Source organism: Oryctolagus cuniculus, chromosome 13 (assembly GCF_964237555.1).
Source record: "Oryctolagus cuniculus chromosome 13, mOryCun1.1, whole genome shotgun sequence".
Classification (NCBI taxonomy): Eukaryota; Metazoa; Chordata; class Mammalia; order Lagomorpha; family Leporidae; genus Oryctolagus; species Oryctolagus cuniculus.
The window spans coordinates 21,738,085-21,751,467 of NC_091444.1; the positions used below are offsets into that span (position 1 = coordinate 21,738,085).

At 58.4% G+C, this 13,383-nt stretch overlaps 1 protein-coding gene across 4 annotated transcripts in view; it reads left to right on the plus strand.

Moving 5' to 3' along the window:
- RASSF5 (Ras association domain family member 5) overlaps positions 1-13,383 on the plus strand; it is a 64,297-nt gene that overhangs the window by 36,304 nt on the left and 14,610 nt on the right. Inside the window, exon 1 of one of the 4 annotated variants that reach the window (XM_051821276.2) lies at positions 4,062-4,366. The exons of the other annotated variants lie outside the window; for them this stretch is intronic. Coding sequence (XP_051677236.1) covers positions 4,259-4,366 — 108 coding nt within the window. The 5' untranslated portion in view covers positions 4,062-4,258. Of the gene's footprint in view, positions 1-4,061; positions 4,367-13,383 lie in introns of those variants that run through there. 4 annotated transcript variants of the gene reach the window in all.

Sequence of the window (13,383 nt, forward strand, 5' to 3'; positions counted from 1 at the left end):
CCTGCAGCGTTGTGAGGAGTGAGGTGCACAGAGCTCAGTGGTTGCTTATAACGATTTATTTACTTATTTGAAAGGCGGTTACAGAGAAGCAGAGAGACAGAGGTCTTCCATCCACTGGTTCACTCCCCAAATGGCCACAACAGCTGGAGCTGTGCCAATCCAAAGCCAGGAGCCAGGAGCTTCTTCCAGGTCTCCTGTGTGAGGGCAGGGGCCAAGGCTTTGGGCAATCTTCCACTGCTTTGCCAGGCCATAGCGGAGAGCTGGATCAGAAGTGGAGCAGCCGGGACTAGAACCGGCACCCATATGGGATGCTGCCATAGCACCAGCCCCAGAGCTCAGTGATTCTAATGTAGCTCCAGTTCGATGCCGTTTGCATAGACTGTGCATTTTGGGAAGGCAGGATGTGGGCTTTCCAGGGGAAAGGCTCAGTAAATGCGTGTTAAGTGAATGGATGCAAGCAAGCACAAGCAACCTGGGCTGATGCACACTCACTATTTGATAGCTGTTTGTTGAAATCTGAATTGAAGGATTAATGAAAGGGAGACACCATGCTCAGATCTTGGTCTTAGAAGGGTAACTGTGGCAACCCCAGGGGGTGTGGAGTTTGGGGGAGGCAGAGACAGGCACCAGGGGAACTCCTAGGAGGCTGCGCAATAACCCAGGCTAATGGCCTTCATGAGGACAGGAAATGCAGATGAGGAAGGGCAGTGGGGGTGGGGCAGGGAATAAAGGGTCAATTTTAAGCCCGTGGAGAGTGAGGCTCCTTTGGGTGTGTGTGGGGGGATGGTATTCAGTGAGCTGCTGCAGGCACCCATCTGGAGCTCCCGGGAAGTGGGGGGGGGAGATAGGGTCATGAGCCGTGAGTGTGGCAGGTGTGGTTCACACCACCAGCAGAGGTGAGACGAAGCCCCCAGGAGGAGAAAGACACCGTGAGAGCCAGAGAAAGATGGGCACTGGCAAACTGAGAATGTGGATTCACCTTGCTCAGGCTGGGCCACAATTTCAGGGGGGGTGGTGATTGTGAGGCCGCAGCAAGCGCAGGACTGGGGGTCTGAAGTCGGACCTAACTGGGTGGACAGCTCCCTCATGAACTGACCTGCAGGACTAAGGGTAAGTGACCCAACTTGCCCTGTCCTCCTCTCCCCCTCTGTCGAACAGAGGTGAGCACTGTACCTTCCCCCTCGGTTGTTGTAGGAGTGAAGTGAGATGATGGACCTCAAGTTAGCATGCATAGCACCTGCACCTGCAGGCAATTAAAGGGGACTGGCTCTCACCGGGCGTCCAGCCTCTGTGTGTATGAGAGATCAGGAGGCCCCAAGGCTGATCAACACCGCTCAACTGGACCAAGAACCCCGAGATCAGCGTTGTCCCAGATACCCTGTAGAGCTAGAGTTGGAGCTGGGACTAAAATATCAGTTCCTGGCTTCTGCTCTTGTAGCACAGCTTTTCTGGAACACACAGAAGAACCGCAGGGTGGCTCTAACAAGGGGATCTGGCCGCATGCAAAGACTGCACTTGAAAAGGGAAGGAAGTTTAAAATAGTGTCTTTCGTCATCTGACGCTGAGAGAGGAAAGTGGCCCGTCCATCCTTTCGGGGGGGACAGTTCTGAGCCCCAGTGCGGTGCCTTGGGTTTACAAGCCTTAGGTCTAGTCTCCTCTCCCTGGGCCCAGGGACAAGACCGGCCAGAGCCCATTCTTCATGTGACCACCTAGGAGAGGCTTAAAAGGAGACTGTGTGGGCTTTCCACGCCTCCACCCCCTTACCAGGCCAATCAATAGCTCTGCTATTGGCGATTCACAGGGTGGAGCCTCGCAGAGTCCAGCCATCCTCCTTTGAGACCCTGCGGCTTCCATCTAGAATTTTCTCCTGGACACTGCACGACTGTTGCAGCGTCCATGATCTTTGCAGACTTGGGCCCCTGCAGCCCAGTCTCCGCTTTTCTGCCTTCTTAACTCTTCCAAGCCTAGGTTCATTGGCAGGCGGGATTGGGGAGCAGGGGGTGGTCGTTACCTGGGGGTCCACAGGCTTTGAAACGAGCTGCGATGGAGCAAGTGACTTCCCAGTTTCCTCACCTGTAAAATAGCGTGACGCCTGCTGTCTCGGGTCAGGTTTTCGGGATGTCTGGCGTGGCGAGCAGCAGCACTCTCCAAGAACACAGTGTCACGGAGAGAGTCCCTAACTGGGCTCTGGCCCCAGGGGAGCTCCTGCTGAGTCCTGGGTGCCTGGGACAGGCTGTTATTAGCCGGGTGTGGGGACTGCACATTTTCCATGGGAAGCGCTGTGGTTGCCTTACTGAGCTCATGCCAAGGACACAGTGTGGTCCAGAGAACCTGGGGCCTGCTTTTGTCTTGAGTATTGGATTCTCACTGAGCAAGGAGGTTCTTTCTGGAAGGCAGCAGGCATTTCTTTGCTGGCTGTGTGAAGCAGATGGGCCATTACTGATGCCCTGGGGGTGCCAGGGGACCTCCCAACCCCTGCAACATTCTTCATGCCAGCTCCCTCTGCCGAGCTACTGTCTTTGATATACCCACTTAAAGATTGTTCCAGAAGAATCCAGAACCTGCCTTCGACCCCGCTCGTGTAGCTCTTCCCCCTAAAACACCCTGTGGCTCCCTGGGCCCCCACCCCTAGCTGCCGAACCCCCAATCCTCCTGCCAGAGGAGGCAGCTGCCTGTTCTCCTGTGCCGAGGGCGGCGGCGGCTGGGGCGCTGGCTCCCAGCTCGCTCACATCTGCGTCTGCCAGCCGCTTGCAGGAGAAAGACCGTGTGGGAGGATGGAGCCAAAGTGGGCTGCATTTGGAAACCCTCCTGCACGGTGAGAGATCTGGCGAGGGTGGATGAGGGAGGGGTTCCTCGCAGGAGTAACCAGAACTGCAGATGGGGCCGGCAGCTGGGCGTCTGGGGGCTGAGTGGGGGCCTCCACCCTGATTGTCCTTCCCCTTCCCCCAGAGCCGGGGGTGGGGGGAACCACACAGGCTGGGAGAGTCCTGATCACCCCACCTGCACTTTGCAGGGTGCTCACGGGCCACAGGCCCACTGCTTCCATGAGCACAGCGCCCCCTAGCGTCTCCAGGCTCTGAAGGCTGTGGCCCAGGAGTAGTTAAAGATGGCAGAGTGTGCACCAAACAGTGTCATCCCTGCGTGGCTGAGTACCAGGGCCTGGAGTCACACAGACCCGGGTCTGAGGCCCATCTCACAAGTCCTACTCACGACTTCAGCCTTAGATTTTCCATCTATAAAATGGGAATAACTGTTGCTCTCTTGGGGCTGTTGGCAGACCTAAGTGACAGACGGTACTAAACTACTTGGCAGGTACAGTGGTCGCTCAGGCAGTGGCGTGGATTGCAGGAGTCCTGGGGACCTCGCCCTCACTACCTTGAGGGACTCAGCCCTGGAGGAGGGAGGTGTTCCTCGGGCAGTCTGTGGGTGAGCCGGCCTTGATGTTGAGATCTGGCAGGGACCCCTCTTGGCCAGACTGTCAGGGCAATGCACAAATGACCTGGTGGTCTGCAGGCTCCTCCGGTCTGCCCAGGCTTTCCTGGGGCCAAGTTCTGTGGGTGGGCCGGTGGGCGGACCTGCCCAACCCTGCATAACTTTGCATGTGATTTGCATGAGCTTGGGACCACGGTGCAGTTTCTCCTGGCATTTTCAAGTTAAAATAGCGCTGCTTCGCCAAGCAGGCCAGATACGATTTCCTTCTCCAGTTACTTATGGGGGTGGGGCCTGGGAGGAGGGAGGAGGCCAGAGGGCTGATGCCCACCTTGGTCGCATCTTCTAGGCGGGTGGGAAGGTGGCACCTGCTGAGGCGAGGTGCATCCTGGCCCACTCCTTCCCTGTCAGGAGTGGAGGCACCAGGCAGGTGGGGGCAGGGGCGCGGTGGCAGCCCCGAGGCTTTGAGGAACCTTGCGAGAGGAAGTGGCTTCAGAAGTGCTTGTGCGCGCGCGAAGGGCAGGAAGGCGCAGGGAGGCGGGGGCGAGGGCGCTGGGTGCGGGGCGGAGGGAGGGAGCCGACGCCGGGGCTGAGATGAAACCGCAGAGGCCAAGCCGGGCGCTGAGCCGGGCGCAGAGCGAGGCACCGGAGCCCGGCGCGCGCGCCGACCCGGGGGCTTAGCTGGCGCCGGCGGCGGCTGGGCACGGGACGGCTTGCCCCGCTGGTGCTGCCTGCCCGGGTTGCCGAGGGCTCCTGGGAAGGAAGGGTCCCCACCTGCGCGCCCCGCGCCCCAGCCTGGCCCCCGCGCCGTGCGCGCACTCGCGGCCCCATGACCGTGGACCGCAGCATGAGCAGCCTGGACGAGGAGCTAGAAGACTGCTTCTTCACAGCCAAGACCACCTTTTTCAGGAATGTGCAGAGCAGGTCTCCCTCCAAGGTAACCGTGGTGATGGCAGGCAAGAGCCTCCGGTGGGGGTGGGGGGGGTGGGGCGCCACACTTCTGGGGTCTAGAAGGAACCTTTGCTCCTGGCAGACAGGCACAGCCATGTATTAGGAGAGTGACCCAGCAGTTGCCCTGGGGACGCTCTTGACCTTGGGGGTACAGCCCCGGGTGGTTCCTGGAGCCCTTGGGGCCCTGCTTGCCCCTGCTCCTCTCACATTTCCTGTCGCTAGACCTTTTCAAAATGGCTCACCAGGGCTGGGGGCTGCGCTCCTGGAGCCACCTGCAAGCCCACCTGTGCCTGAGAGGGTCTCAGAGTGAGTGCCCTGGTCACCCCCTCCCCGCTGCCCCCTGCCCGGCTTAGCTAGGGGTACAGCACTCAGTCGCTGAATAAGGTAAACACTCATAGGTTGGTACTTCCGTGTTGTAGGTGGCCAGAAACCATCTTAAAGCCTGAACTAGCAGCTTCGCAGAAGTGCGGGGAGTTTGGGCTAAGCCTTCTCCCTCAGCGGCCGTTACGGGGGCTCGGGTGTCCCCAGAGAGGGTCACCTGTGTTTCCTGTGTATGCCAGCATCCTGTCCCCCAGCATGCCCTGGTCCCCTGGCCACCCTCTCCCAGCTGGCTGCACATGTCTTCTTGATGGGAGCCGTGGTGGAGCTACTGGTTCTGGAGTTTAGGTGTTACATAGAACAGAAGTGAGCTGATGCGCTTCCCAGGTGTGTGGCCCCTCGTTAATTCAGCAGTCCTATAGCAGTTAAATTCAGCAGTCCTATAGCAGTTAGAATAACCAAAACTTCTCCAGGCCCCACTCTGCCGGCTCCCCTATTAATCTTTCGCCTCGCCTGAGGGCCTCGTGCGTGCTGGGGTCTGAGGTCAGGCACCTTGCAGGATGCTGGAGAACCAAGGAGAGGCTGTGATTTTGTGCCTGAAGGAATTGAAAGAGGCCCCTGGAACCGGCACTTGTTTTTCTGGGACACCCCTTTGTGAGGCTGGACAGGGATTCTCCTGGAGGAGTGGGGGCAGGGGTGCGGGGGTCAAGAGTCCCTTCTCTGACCAGCTGGGCCTTATGCTGGACAGTGTGGCCACACACACAGGGTATGTGATTCCCCCCTATCATTTGGGGGTTCTCGCCTCTTGGGTGAGTATCCCCCCACCCCCGGCACTCTACCTCTCACATCCTCAGACCAGTAGTTCCAAGGCTTAGCTACACACAGGGAGCAAACATTGCTGCCCGTGCCCCAGGCCCAGGGAGTCTGAGTTAATTGGCGGAGGGTACAACGTGGGCATCAGGGTCTTGAAAAGCACCCCAGGTGATTGTGATAGGCAGCGGGGGTCTGAGCTGTGGCTCAGAGTTTTGTTGCTCCCTGGGAAGGAAGTGGCTCCTGTTTCAATGACAAAGTTCAGCTGCTCTGTTTGCCTCTCTCGCCTCCCATTGCCAGCCAGGCTGGACGGCCTTGGTCCCAGAGGGGAAGGCTTGTGCATCGTTGGGCAAGGAAGGGATTCTGCAACGCCGGGGTTTCTTTTCCTCAGCTTTAAAGCAGCAGTGTGTCTGGGGAGAAGTGGAAATATCCCATAAGAAATGGGCCTTTGCACTGGCACCCAATGAGACTCCTCCTGTACTCTGTGTCTTGTGTCTTCTCCGTGGCGTATTTTCCTACTGCATTTTGCCAGGTCTGAGAGCCCACAGAGGGCAGGAGTCCCTTCCAAGAGACCCCCAACAGGGCGCTAAGGGCTAGATGCGAGGGGCAGGGCTGGGGGAGCGAGCCCTGGGGTGTCCCCCACCCCCACTGCGAGGAGGGGGTGCGGCTGATGAAGGAGCTGGGAAGCTCCCTCCCAGTGTCTCTGACTTTCACGCTAGGTGTTTCTTCGCCTTCAGGGACGATGTCCGCTTCTCTCAGCTCTCCTCGCTCACAGCCACCTCTGGAAAGGGGCTTCAAGGAGCTCTCCCCAACCCTTCCACCCTGACCCCGAGTGGTGCTTTTACCTACCCCTCGCAGATCAGGCTGAGCTCCTAAGTGACTGCTTCTTCCTTTCTCCCCATTTGTGTAATGGAAAGGCCTGTGTAATGTTTCCGCAGACCTCTGTCCAACCCCCGTTGATGGGAGATGGGCAGTGGGAGGGGGCAGGTCTCCCACTTCATGGGCAGGAAGTGACAGGAGGGCAGGGACGGCAGGAGAGAGGAGACCAGGCTCTGGGCCCCGGCTTGCGCCCTGCTTTCAGGAGACAGCAGCTTCCCAGGGCTGGGGACCTGCTGGTGGGCCACATGGGTTTCAGGGGACCAGGGCCCTGCTCCCTGGGTGCTTTCCCCGTGGGCCTGCCCGTGTTTCCCTGGGTGATGGGTGTCAAAGCGGGGCTCGTGGTGGCTCGGAGGAGAACGACCTGGCTGCTCTGTGGAAGGCATGCTGCTACCCAGCGGGGGAGGCTGCAGTCCCTGCAGATGTGCCAGGTCTGGGACAGACTCCCCCAGAGCTCCGGGCTGGGCACTGCCCACGTGGGGTCAGAGTGCCGCCCTTGACAGATGGGAAGCAGAGGCCCCTTGGGTGGAAGGGCCACCCGTGCCTCTGGGTGGGGAGAGCTGTCTTCCCGCTGCCCGGCCTCCCCCTGGACTCCTGGTCAGGTGCTCTTCTTGATCCAGGTGGGTGACCCGGCACAGACTTCTTACTGGACATAAGTCCGGGCTCTTGCTGGAGAGGTGCCCCCTGTCGTCCTGCGTGGCCGTGGAGAGCGGAAGGTTGGCTCCATCATGGTTGAAGTCATGCCCCGGCACACGTGGCCCAGCCTGCCATCCCCCACCCAGCCACCTCTGCTCCATGAAGACACTGAATTCTGTTTCCTCCAGGGACAGAGAGAAGGGGTCTTTGCACCCTGCTGCTCTGTCCCTGACCTTGGGCATCTCCACCTGCCTGGCTGCTCGGCCCCTGCATGTTCACAGCCTCCAGGGAGGTCCCTGTGGTTCTCCAGGGACCCTGGCCAACCCTGACAGCGCTGGGACCAGCTGAGAAGCCCCCCCACCCTTTCTGCCAACAGCAGGCACGTCCAGGCCTCAGGCACTCAGATATGGGAAGCACCTGACCATCTTGGCATAAAAAGAAAAGATTACCAAAAACAAATTAGCTCCAAATTTGACCAACAGAAAGAAAACAAGTCTTCAGGCTGCGGGGCCACTCGGCTGTCCTGGAGTGCTCTCTCTGAGGCTCGCATACCCTGAGAGTAACTGTGGTTCTTCACGCTGCATGGCCTCATGCCTCCCCTGTGGGACGTGGGCTGCGGCCCACTCTTGCAGATTTCACTGCCCCTCACTCTCTGTCTCTTGCCAGGATTGCTTTTCTTGGTGAAGACTCTTGGCCCTAGGAAGTCGGAAATGACAGCCCCTTCAGGTCCGGTACAGCACCAGCGCTTGGTTACAAGAGGGGCTGACTCACTGCTGAAACACAGGAGGTTGTCACGTCTCCTGTCCACAGCCAATCCAGGTCGACTCCGTGGCTTAGCAAACCCAGTTTCTGGTCGCTGATCTCATAGAAAGTTTATTTCCCCCTTTATAGAAAGTCAATTTGGCAGGCAGGGGCTCAGGATAACACACGGGGGACCTTTGTGGCCAGCCCCAGAAATGGGGTGTGCTTCTGAGGCTCATATGCCATTGGCCAGAACTCAGTCACGTGGCCACACCTAACCACGGGGGAGGCCAGGAAGTGACGTGCAGCTGTGAGCCAGGTAGACAGGGAAGTGGGCTGTGCTGAGGGCTTAACTCTCTCTGCACCTCTGAAGCTGTGTACTGGTGCTCTCGGTGAAGGGCATGACCTCTGTCTCTTTGACCTTGGACCTCTCCTCCTGCTGTTACTGTTCCGGGACTGGGCCCCGTCTCCCTCTCTGGACTGGGAACTCCTTGGAGACAGATGGTTTCCTCAGTCGGCACCACCTGCGCGGGGACTGGAACCTCCAGTGTGGCTCAGAAGGGTGGCTGCAGCCCCAGCATCAGAATCGCACTTTGAATCTCTTTAGAAGATGGACCCTCGGGGGCTCCACCCCAACCTAGTGGCCCCTGGCTCTTCAGAGGTTGGTCCTAAGAACCTGCTTTTGCCTGGCTTGCCCGGGTATCCCTCAGGATCCAAGGGAGACGGGTTCCAGGTATCCCAAGGATGCCAGAATCTATGGATGCTCAATTCCTTTATGTTTTAAGTGTTTTTTTTTATTTGTTTGAGAGGCAGAGCGTCAGCGAGAGACAACAAGAGGGGGCACACTCCCCTAGCCTCTGGCCCACTCTCCAAATGCCTGTAACAGCCCTGGGCTGGGGGCTGGGAACTCAGTTGGGGGGTCTCATGTGAATAACAGGAACCCAACCACTTACACCACCACCACTGCCTCCCAGGGTTTGTACCATTAGGCAGCTAGGGGTAGGAGCTGCAGCCAGGAATCAAACCGAAACACTCAGCTATGGAAAGCGGGGATATTAACCTCCAGCCGAATGGCCAGCCCTCAAATCTCTTGCGTGAAGCAGCATCTAATCCCTGCACACCTTCCTGGCTACTGTAAATCATCCCTAGATTGAGTATAGCGCCTAATAATACCTTGTAGCTGTTAGATGCAACCTCCTGCAGGGCGACTGTTACCTACAACCTAATACAATGTGACTGCCGTGTGCAGCATTGTCACACTGTATTGCTCAGGCAATAATGACACAGGAAAAACCTGCACGTGTTCAGTACCCAGCCGTTTTTCAGAATCTATTTTTGGTTTGTGCTTGAATCCACTGATGTGGAACCCGTGGGTGCAGAGAGCCGACCGTTTAGGAAATGCTTGGTGACTGACTGCCCACTGCGGCTGGAAAGCAAGATGAGAATTTGACACGGATTCCTGGGAAGTCCCTAGACCGGGAATTGAAATCCAGGGAGGTCAGAGGGTCTGGCCCCTGCCAGTCAGTGAAGAGGAGACGGAGCCGAGGACTCGGGGCTCCCTTCCCTCATCACAACCTGCCGAGCTCTCACTGCGCAGCTGCTGGGGTGACAGCTCTTGCAGATCTTGGCTGGCACGTGGCATCATGGAAACGCACAGGACTGTAAATCAAGTGCTGGCTTCTCACCCCAGTCACTAAGAGGCTGTGGCCGAGTCACTTCCGCTCCCGGACGGAGGCATCTCCCCTGGTTCTGTACAGCGAGAGCATCTGTGACGTGAGCCCGCCCCTGTTTCTGCTCCTGACAGCCCCCGGCTTCTATGTAGCAGTGTCTTCTGAGCGTTGTCTCGTGAGCCTGGGGCGGGTTTATTGAGTCCCACGTTCTCTGGTTGTCAGGCCTTCTGCTGGGGTGGCGTCAGGAAGAGCACCGAGAGGCGGACCTGGGTCCCATCCCAGGACCCCCTGGAATGACCCAAGATGTCCTGTCCACACACTGCCTGGTCCAGGCCTCCCCACCCTCTGTGTCCCCCATTCCTCCACTCCACATACCCCGATTTCTTTGCAAGTGGAGGCTACTTATCCCCACTCAGCCGGCTTTTTCCTGGAGAGCAATTCTGTTCTTTTTTTTTTTTTTTTTTTTTTTTTTTTGACAGGCAGAGTTAGAAAGGTCTTCCTTTTCCCGTTGGTTCACCCCTCAAATGGCCACTACGGCCGGCACGCTGCGCCGATAAGAAGCCAGGAGCCAGGTGCTTCCTCCTGGTCTCCCATGTGGGTGCAGGGCCCAAGCACTTGGGCCATCCTCCACTGCCTTCCTGGGCCACAGCAGAGAGCTAGACTGGAAGAGGAGCAACCGGGACAGAATCCGGTGCCCCGACCGGGACTAGAACCCAGGGTGCCGGCGCCGCAGGCGGAGGATTAGCCTAGTGAGCCGCAGCTCTGGCCACAATTCCGTTCTGGTGTAGCATACATACAGCCGCCACTCAGGTTAGGGAGAGCGAAGGAGGCGCACACACCACCATGAAACCTTGAGTCCCAGCTCTCTCTTCTTGCTATCAAGTTGGGCCCGGAGCTGAGCCCCCAGCCCATGGTCTAAAGGGAGCGGCACCCACAGGCCCAGCCTGGCTGCCTGGGAGCCTGGATTCCTCTCTCCCTCCAGCTCTCAGCTTGCCAGGTAGCCGACACCTGTGACCTCTGTGGCTTTGGAGGCTTCCTGTGTGGAAAACCCAGACTGTCCTCCGTTTCCTCTTGCGCATGCTCAGTCCACCCCCCAAAGCCTTGAGACTCAGGCCAGGCCTGGCGCATTCTCTCGAAAGAAAGAGGACAGGCTAAATCCGCTATGAATCAGGAGCTCATTCAAGTCCAGGGCCGGAAGGAGGAGGACAGCTGTGATGAGGGAGGAGGTCAGGTCCGAGTCGCCGGACCTGTGCCTCTGTCCCTGGAGCTGTGCCGGTGGCTCTGCTCTCCTGTCCCGGCTTTGGCGTCACTCCCCAGCCTGCACCCGCAGCCCCTCTTCCTGGCTCCAGAACACAGTGTTCCCCCTGCAGCAGGTGTCTGGAGCACACCTCAGCTGATTCCTAAAATGTAATCATCGGCCCCAAAGCCTTAGGGGCTCCGCCCCTTGCCCTTGACCCAGGCTGTCCCCTTATTGCAGGTTTCAGGCCTCTCCTGTCTGCAAGTGCCCTGCGCTGTGCTAGGTCCTGGTCACCTGTCGCTGAGTCACTCTGACCAGTCCCCTGCATTTCCCGTGCTATGTCTCCCCCTGTGGGGTATCCGCCAGCTGTGCTGTGTGGTGTCCCAGTCTGCACAGGTTCCCTGTGCTTCGGGAGCAAAGCCCAGTCTCAGCCCCTGTGTTTAGGACCCACGCAAAGCCCCACGGTGCCTGGCCTCTGTCCAAACTATGCTCCTAACTCTCGCAGGCGCTGGGCCCAGAGGCAGGGGACACAGACTGAGAAGAGATGGATTTCGCCCTCGTTGTTCCCTTCCCTGTGCGTGCAGTGGCTGGATGGGGGACCCGCAGGCTGATGGATGTCCTGCCAGAAGTCAGTCTCTGCACCTGTCTTGCAGCCACATGACCTCTGTCAGAACGTGGGGCAGCTCCTGAGGCAGGGACACTCGGGGGGCTTACTCCTGGGCTCAAAGGTGTGGACTTGAATTGCCTCTGAACGGGCAGGCTGCGGAGGCTGACGGGGACACGGCTGCCCTGGCTCCTGGGTCGGCTGCGGCGGATTCACCCAACCTCTGACCGATTCCTGAACTGGGGGAGACTTTCAGAGGTCATTACAGCCATTCCCCTGTTCCCAAATAGGCCTGCACATGACCCGTGGTGCCGACACCCACACGTAGCTGAGGAAGCGGATTGATGAGGGATTACAGGTGCTGGTGGATCCAGGGTGGTCAGAGAGCACCTTGGGTGTAGCCCGGATGTTCCTTTCTCTGGCTGTGCAAACAGGCAGCCTATCCTTCTCTCCTGTCCCTCACCGTGATGGGCTGTGACTGACTGTGCTGCAGACCGTGTCTGGCTCATCCTCAGGTCCCCAGGCACGTGGTAGTGGCTGGAAGCATGTCTGACGGAGGGGGCGCCGGCTTGGAGCCACCTCAGTGACTCCGAGCTCTGAGACGACAGGGCCACCTGCTGCACCAGGAGCTGGCGCTTCAGGGTCCAGGTCTGTGAAAATCCGTCCCTGGAGTGTTTTGAAGAGAGCTGGCTACGGTTCTGGATGTGGAATACATAGATTTTTCCAGGAACTCTGAAAACTCCCGCTGAGTGAGCAGAGAACGCAAGGATGACTTTCGAAACCCGTCTGATCGTTCAGCTGTGTGCCCTGGGGAGGGCAGGCGCGTCCGTATCCTGTGCCTGGCCGGGGAGGCAGATCCGGGTCCCGTGCCCGGGCAGGACCCAGTGAGGGGATGGGAGAGCCCAGGATGACAGAGTTCTTCTGTCTGCCCTCAGCCTTGGAGAGTGGCAGGATGGGGAGGAAGGGAGCAGCAAACCTCTCCTTTGTTGTACTTTCCCGTTTCAGTGTGGAGTGAGTGAAAGGTTTGCTGTCACAAGCCCAGTAGCTTGGATGATCTTAGGTTGGTGCCTGGATGCAAAGGGCAGGGGTGAGCCCTTCTGAGGCCCCGAGGTCCCCCATGAGCCTCTCTCTGGGCCTGGAGTCCACATCTGGGCCTGCCTTCTGCGTGACCCTCAGAAGCCCGCTTACCACCCTCAGCCTCACCTTCTCCTTCTGTGAGATGGGCCGACTTTTCTCTCTAGCGGAGGGTGGGTGCTAAAAGAGTCCCAGCATTTGCTCGTGAGAACCCATGGCTCGTGCAGGGACTTGGGGTGACGAAGGCCATTTTGAGTGATGCAGCTGCATAACTGGGGTGCTTAGTGTAGAAGGCTCTGTTAGAGAACAGAGAAAGGGCTGGAGTGTGCTGGGGAGTGGTTGGGGTTGTAAGAGCGCTTGTGGTTCAGTGTTGGGCTCTGACATGTGCCAGGCTCTGTGCTGGGAGCTCTACGAGGATAGACTCAGAGCAACTGTGCTGCAGTAGGTGGTCTCACAGTTTCCAGCTGACAGTGAGAAACCGAGGCATAGAAAGGCATCAAGGATCACACCCAAGATCCAGACCCAAGGGGGTGAAAGCTGGAGCGCTAACCGCTGGGCTAGCCTGCCTTCCCCACAGCGCTTTCCAGAATTATCCAAGTAGTTGGAGCTGCAGCAGTGAGGCCAAACGGTGTCCCCCAAAGCAGCCCCACGTCAGCCAGTGCTCACCCTGCAGTCACTGTGGAGAGCGCACTCTGCCTGGGCGTTTAGGGGATGGAGGAAATCAGGTTGCCACCCTGCCCCCACCCCAGGCCTTGATGACACAGCAGGAGGATGCGTGGACACTCAGAGTACGTGACAGCCACCTTGACTGACGCACCCATTCCCAAAGTTACCATTTCAGTCTGTCTTAGGTGAGTGTATGATTCAGTGGCGTTCACGGGGACGTGCACGTCACCATCATCCATCAAGGGACTTGTCCATCTTTCCCAGGGGAACCCTTACCTATCCACCAGCAATTCCCTGCTCCTTCTTTTCCCGATTCCTGGCAACCACGGTTCTCCTTTCTGTCTCTGTCGACTTGACGATTCCCGGAACCA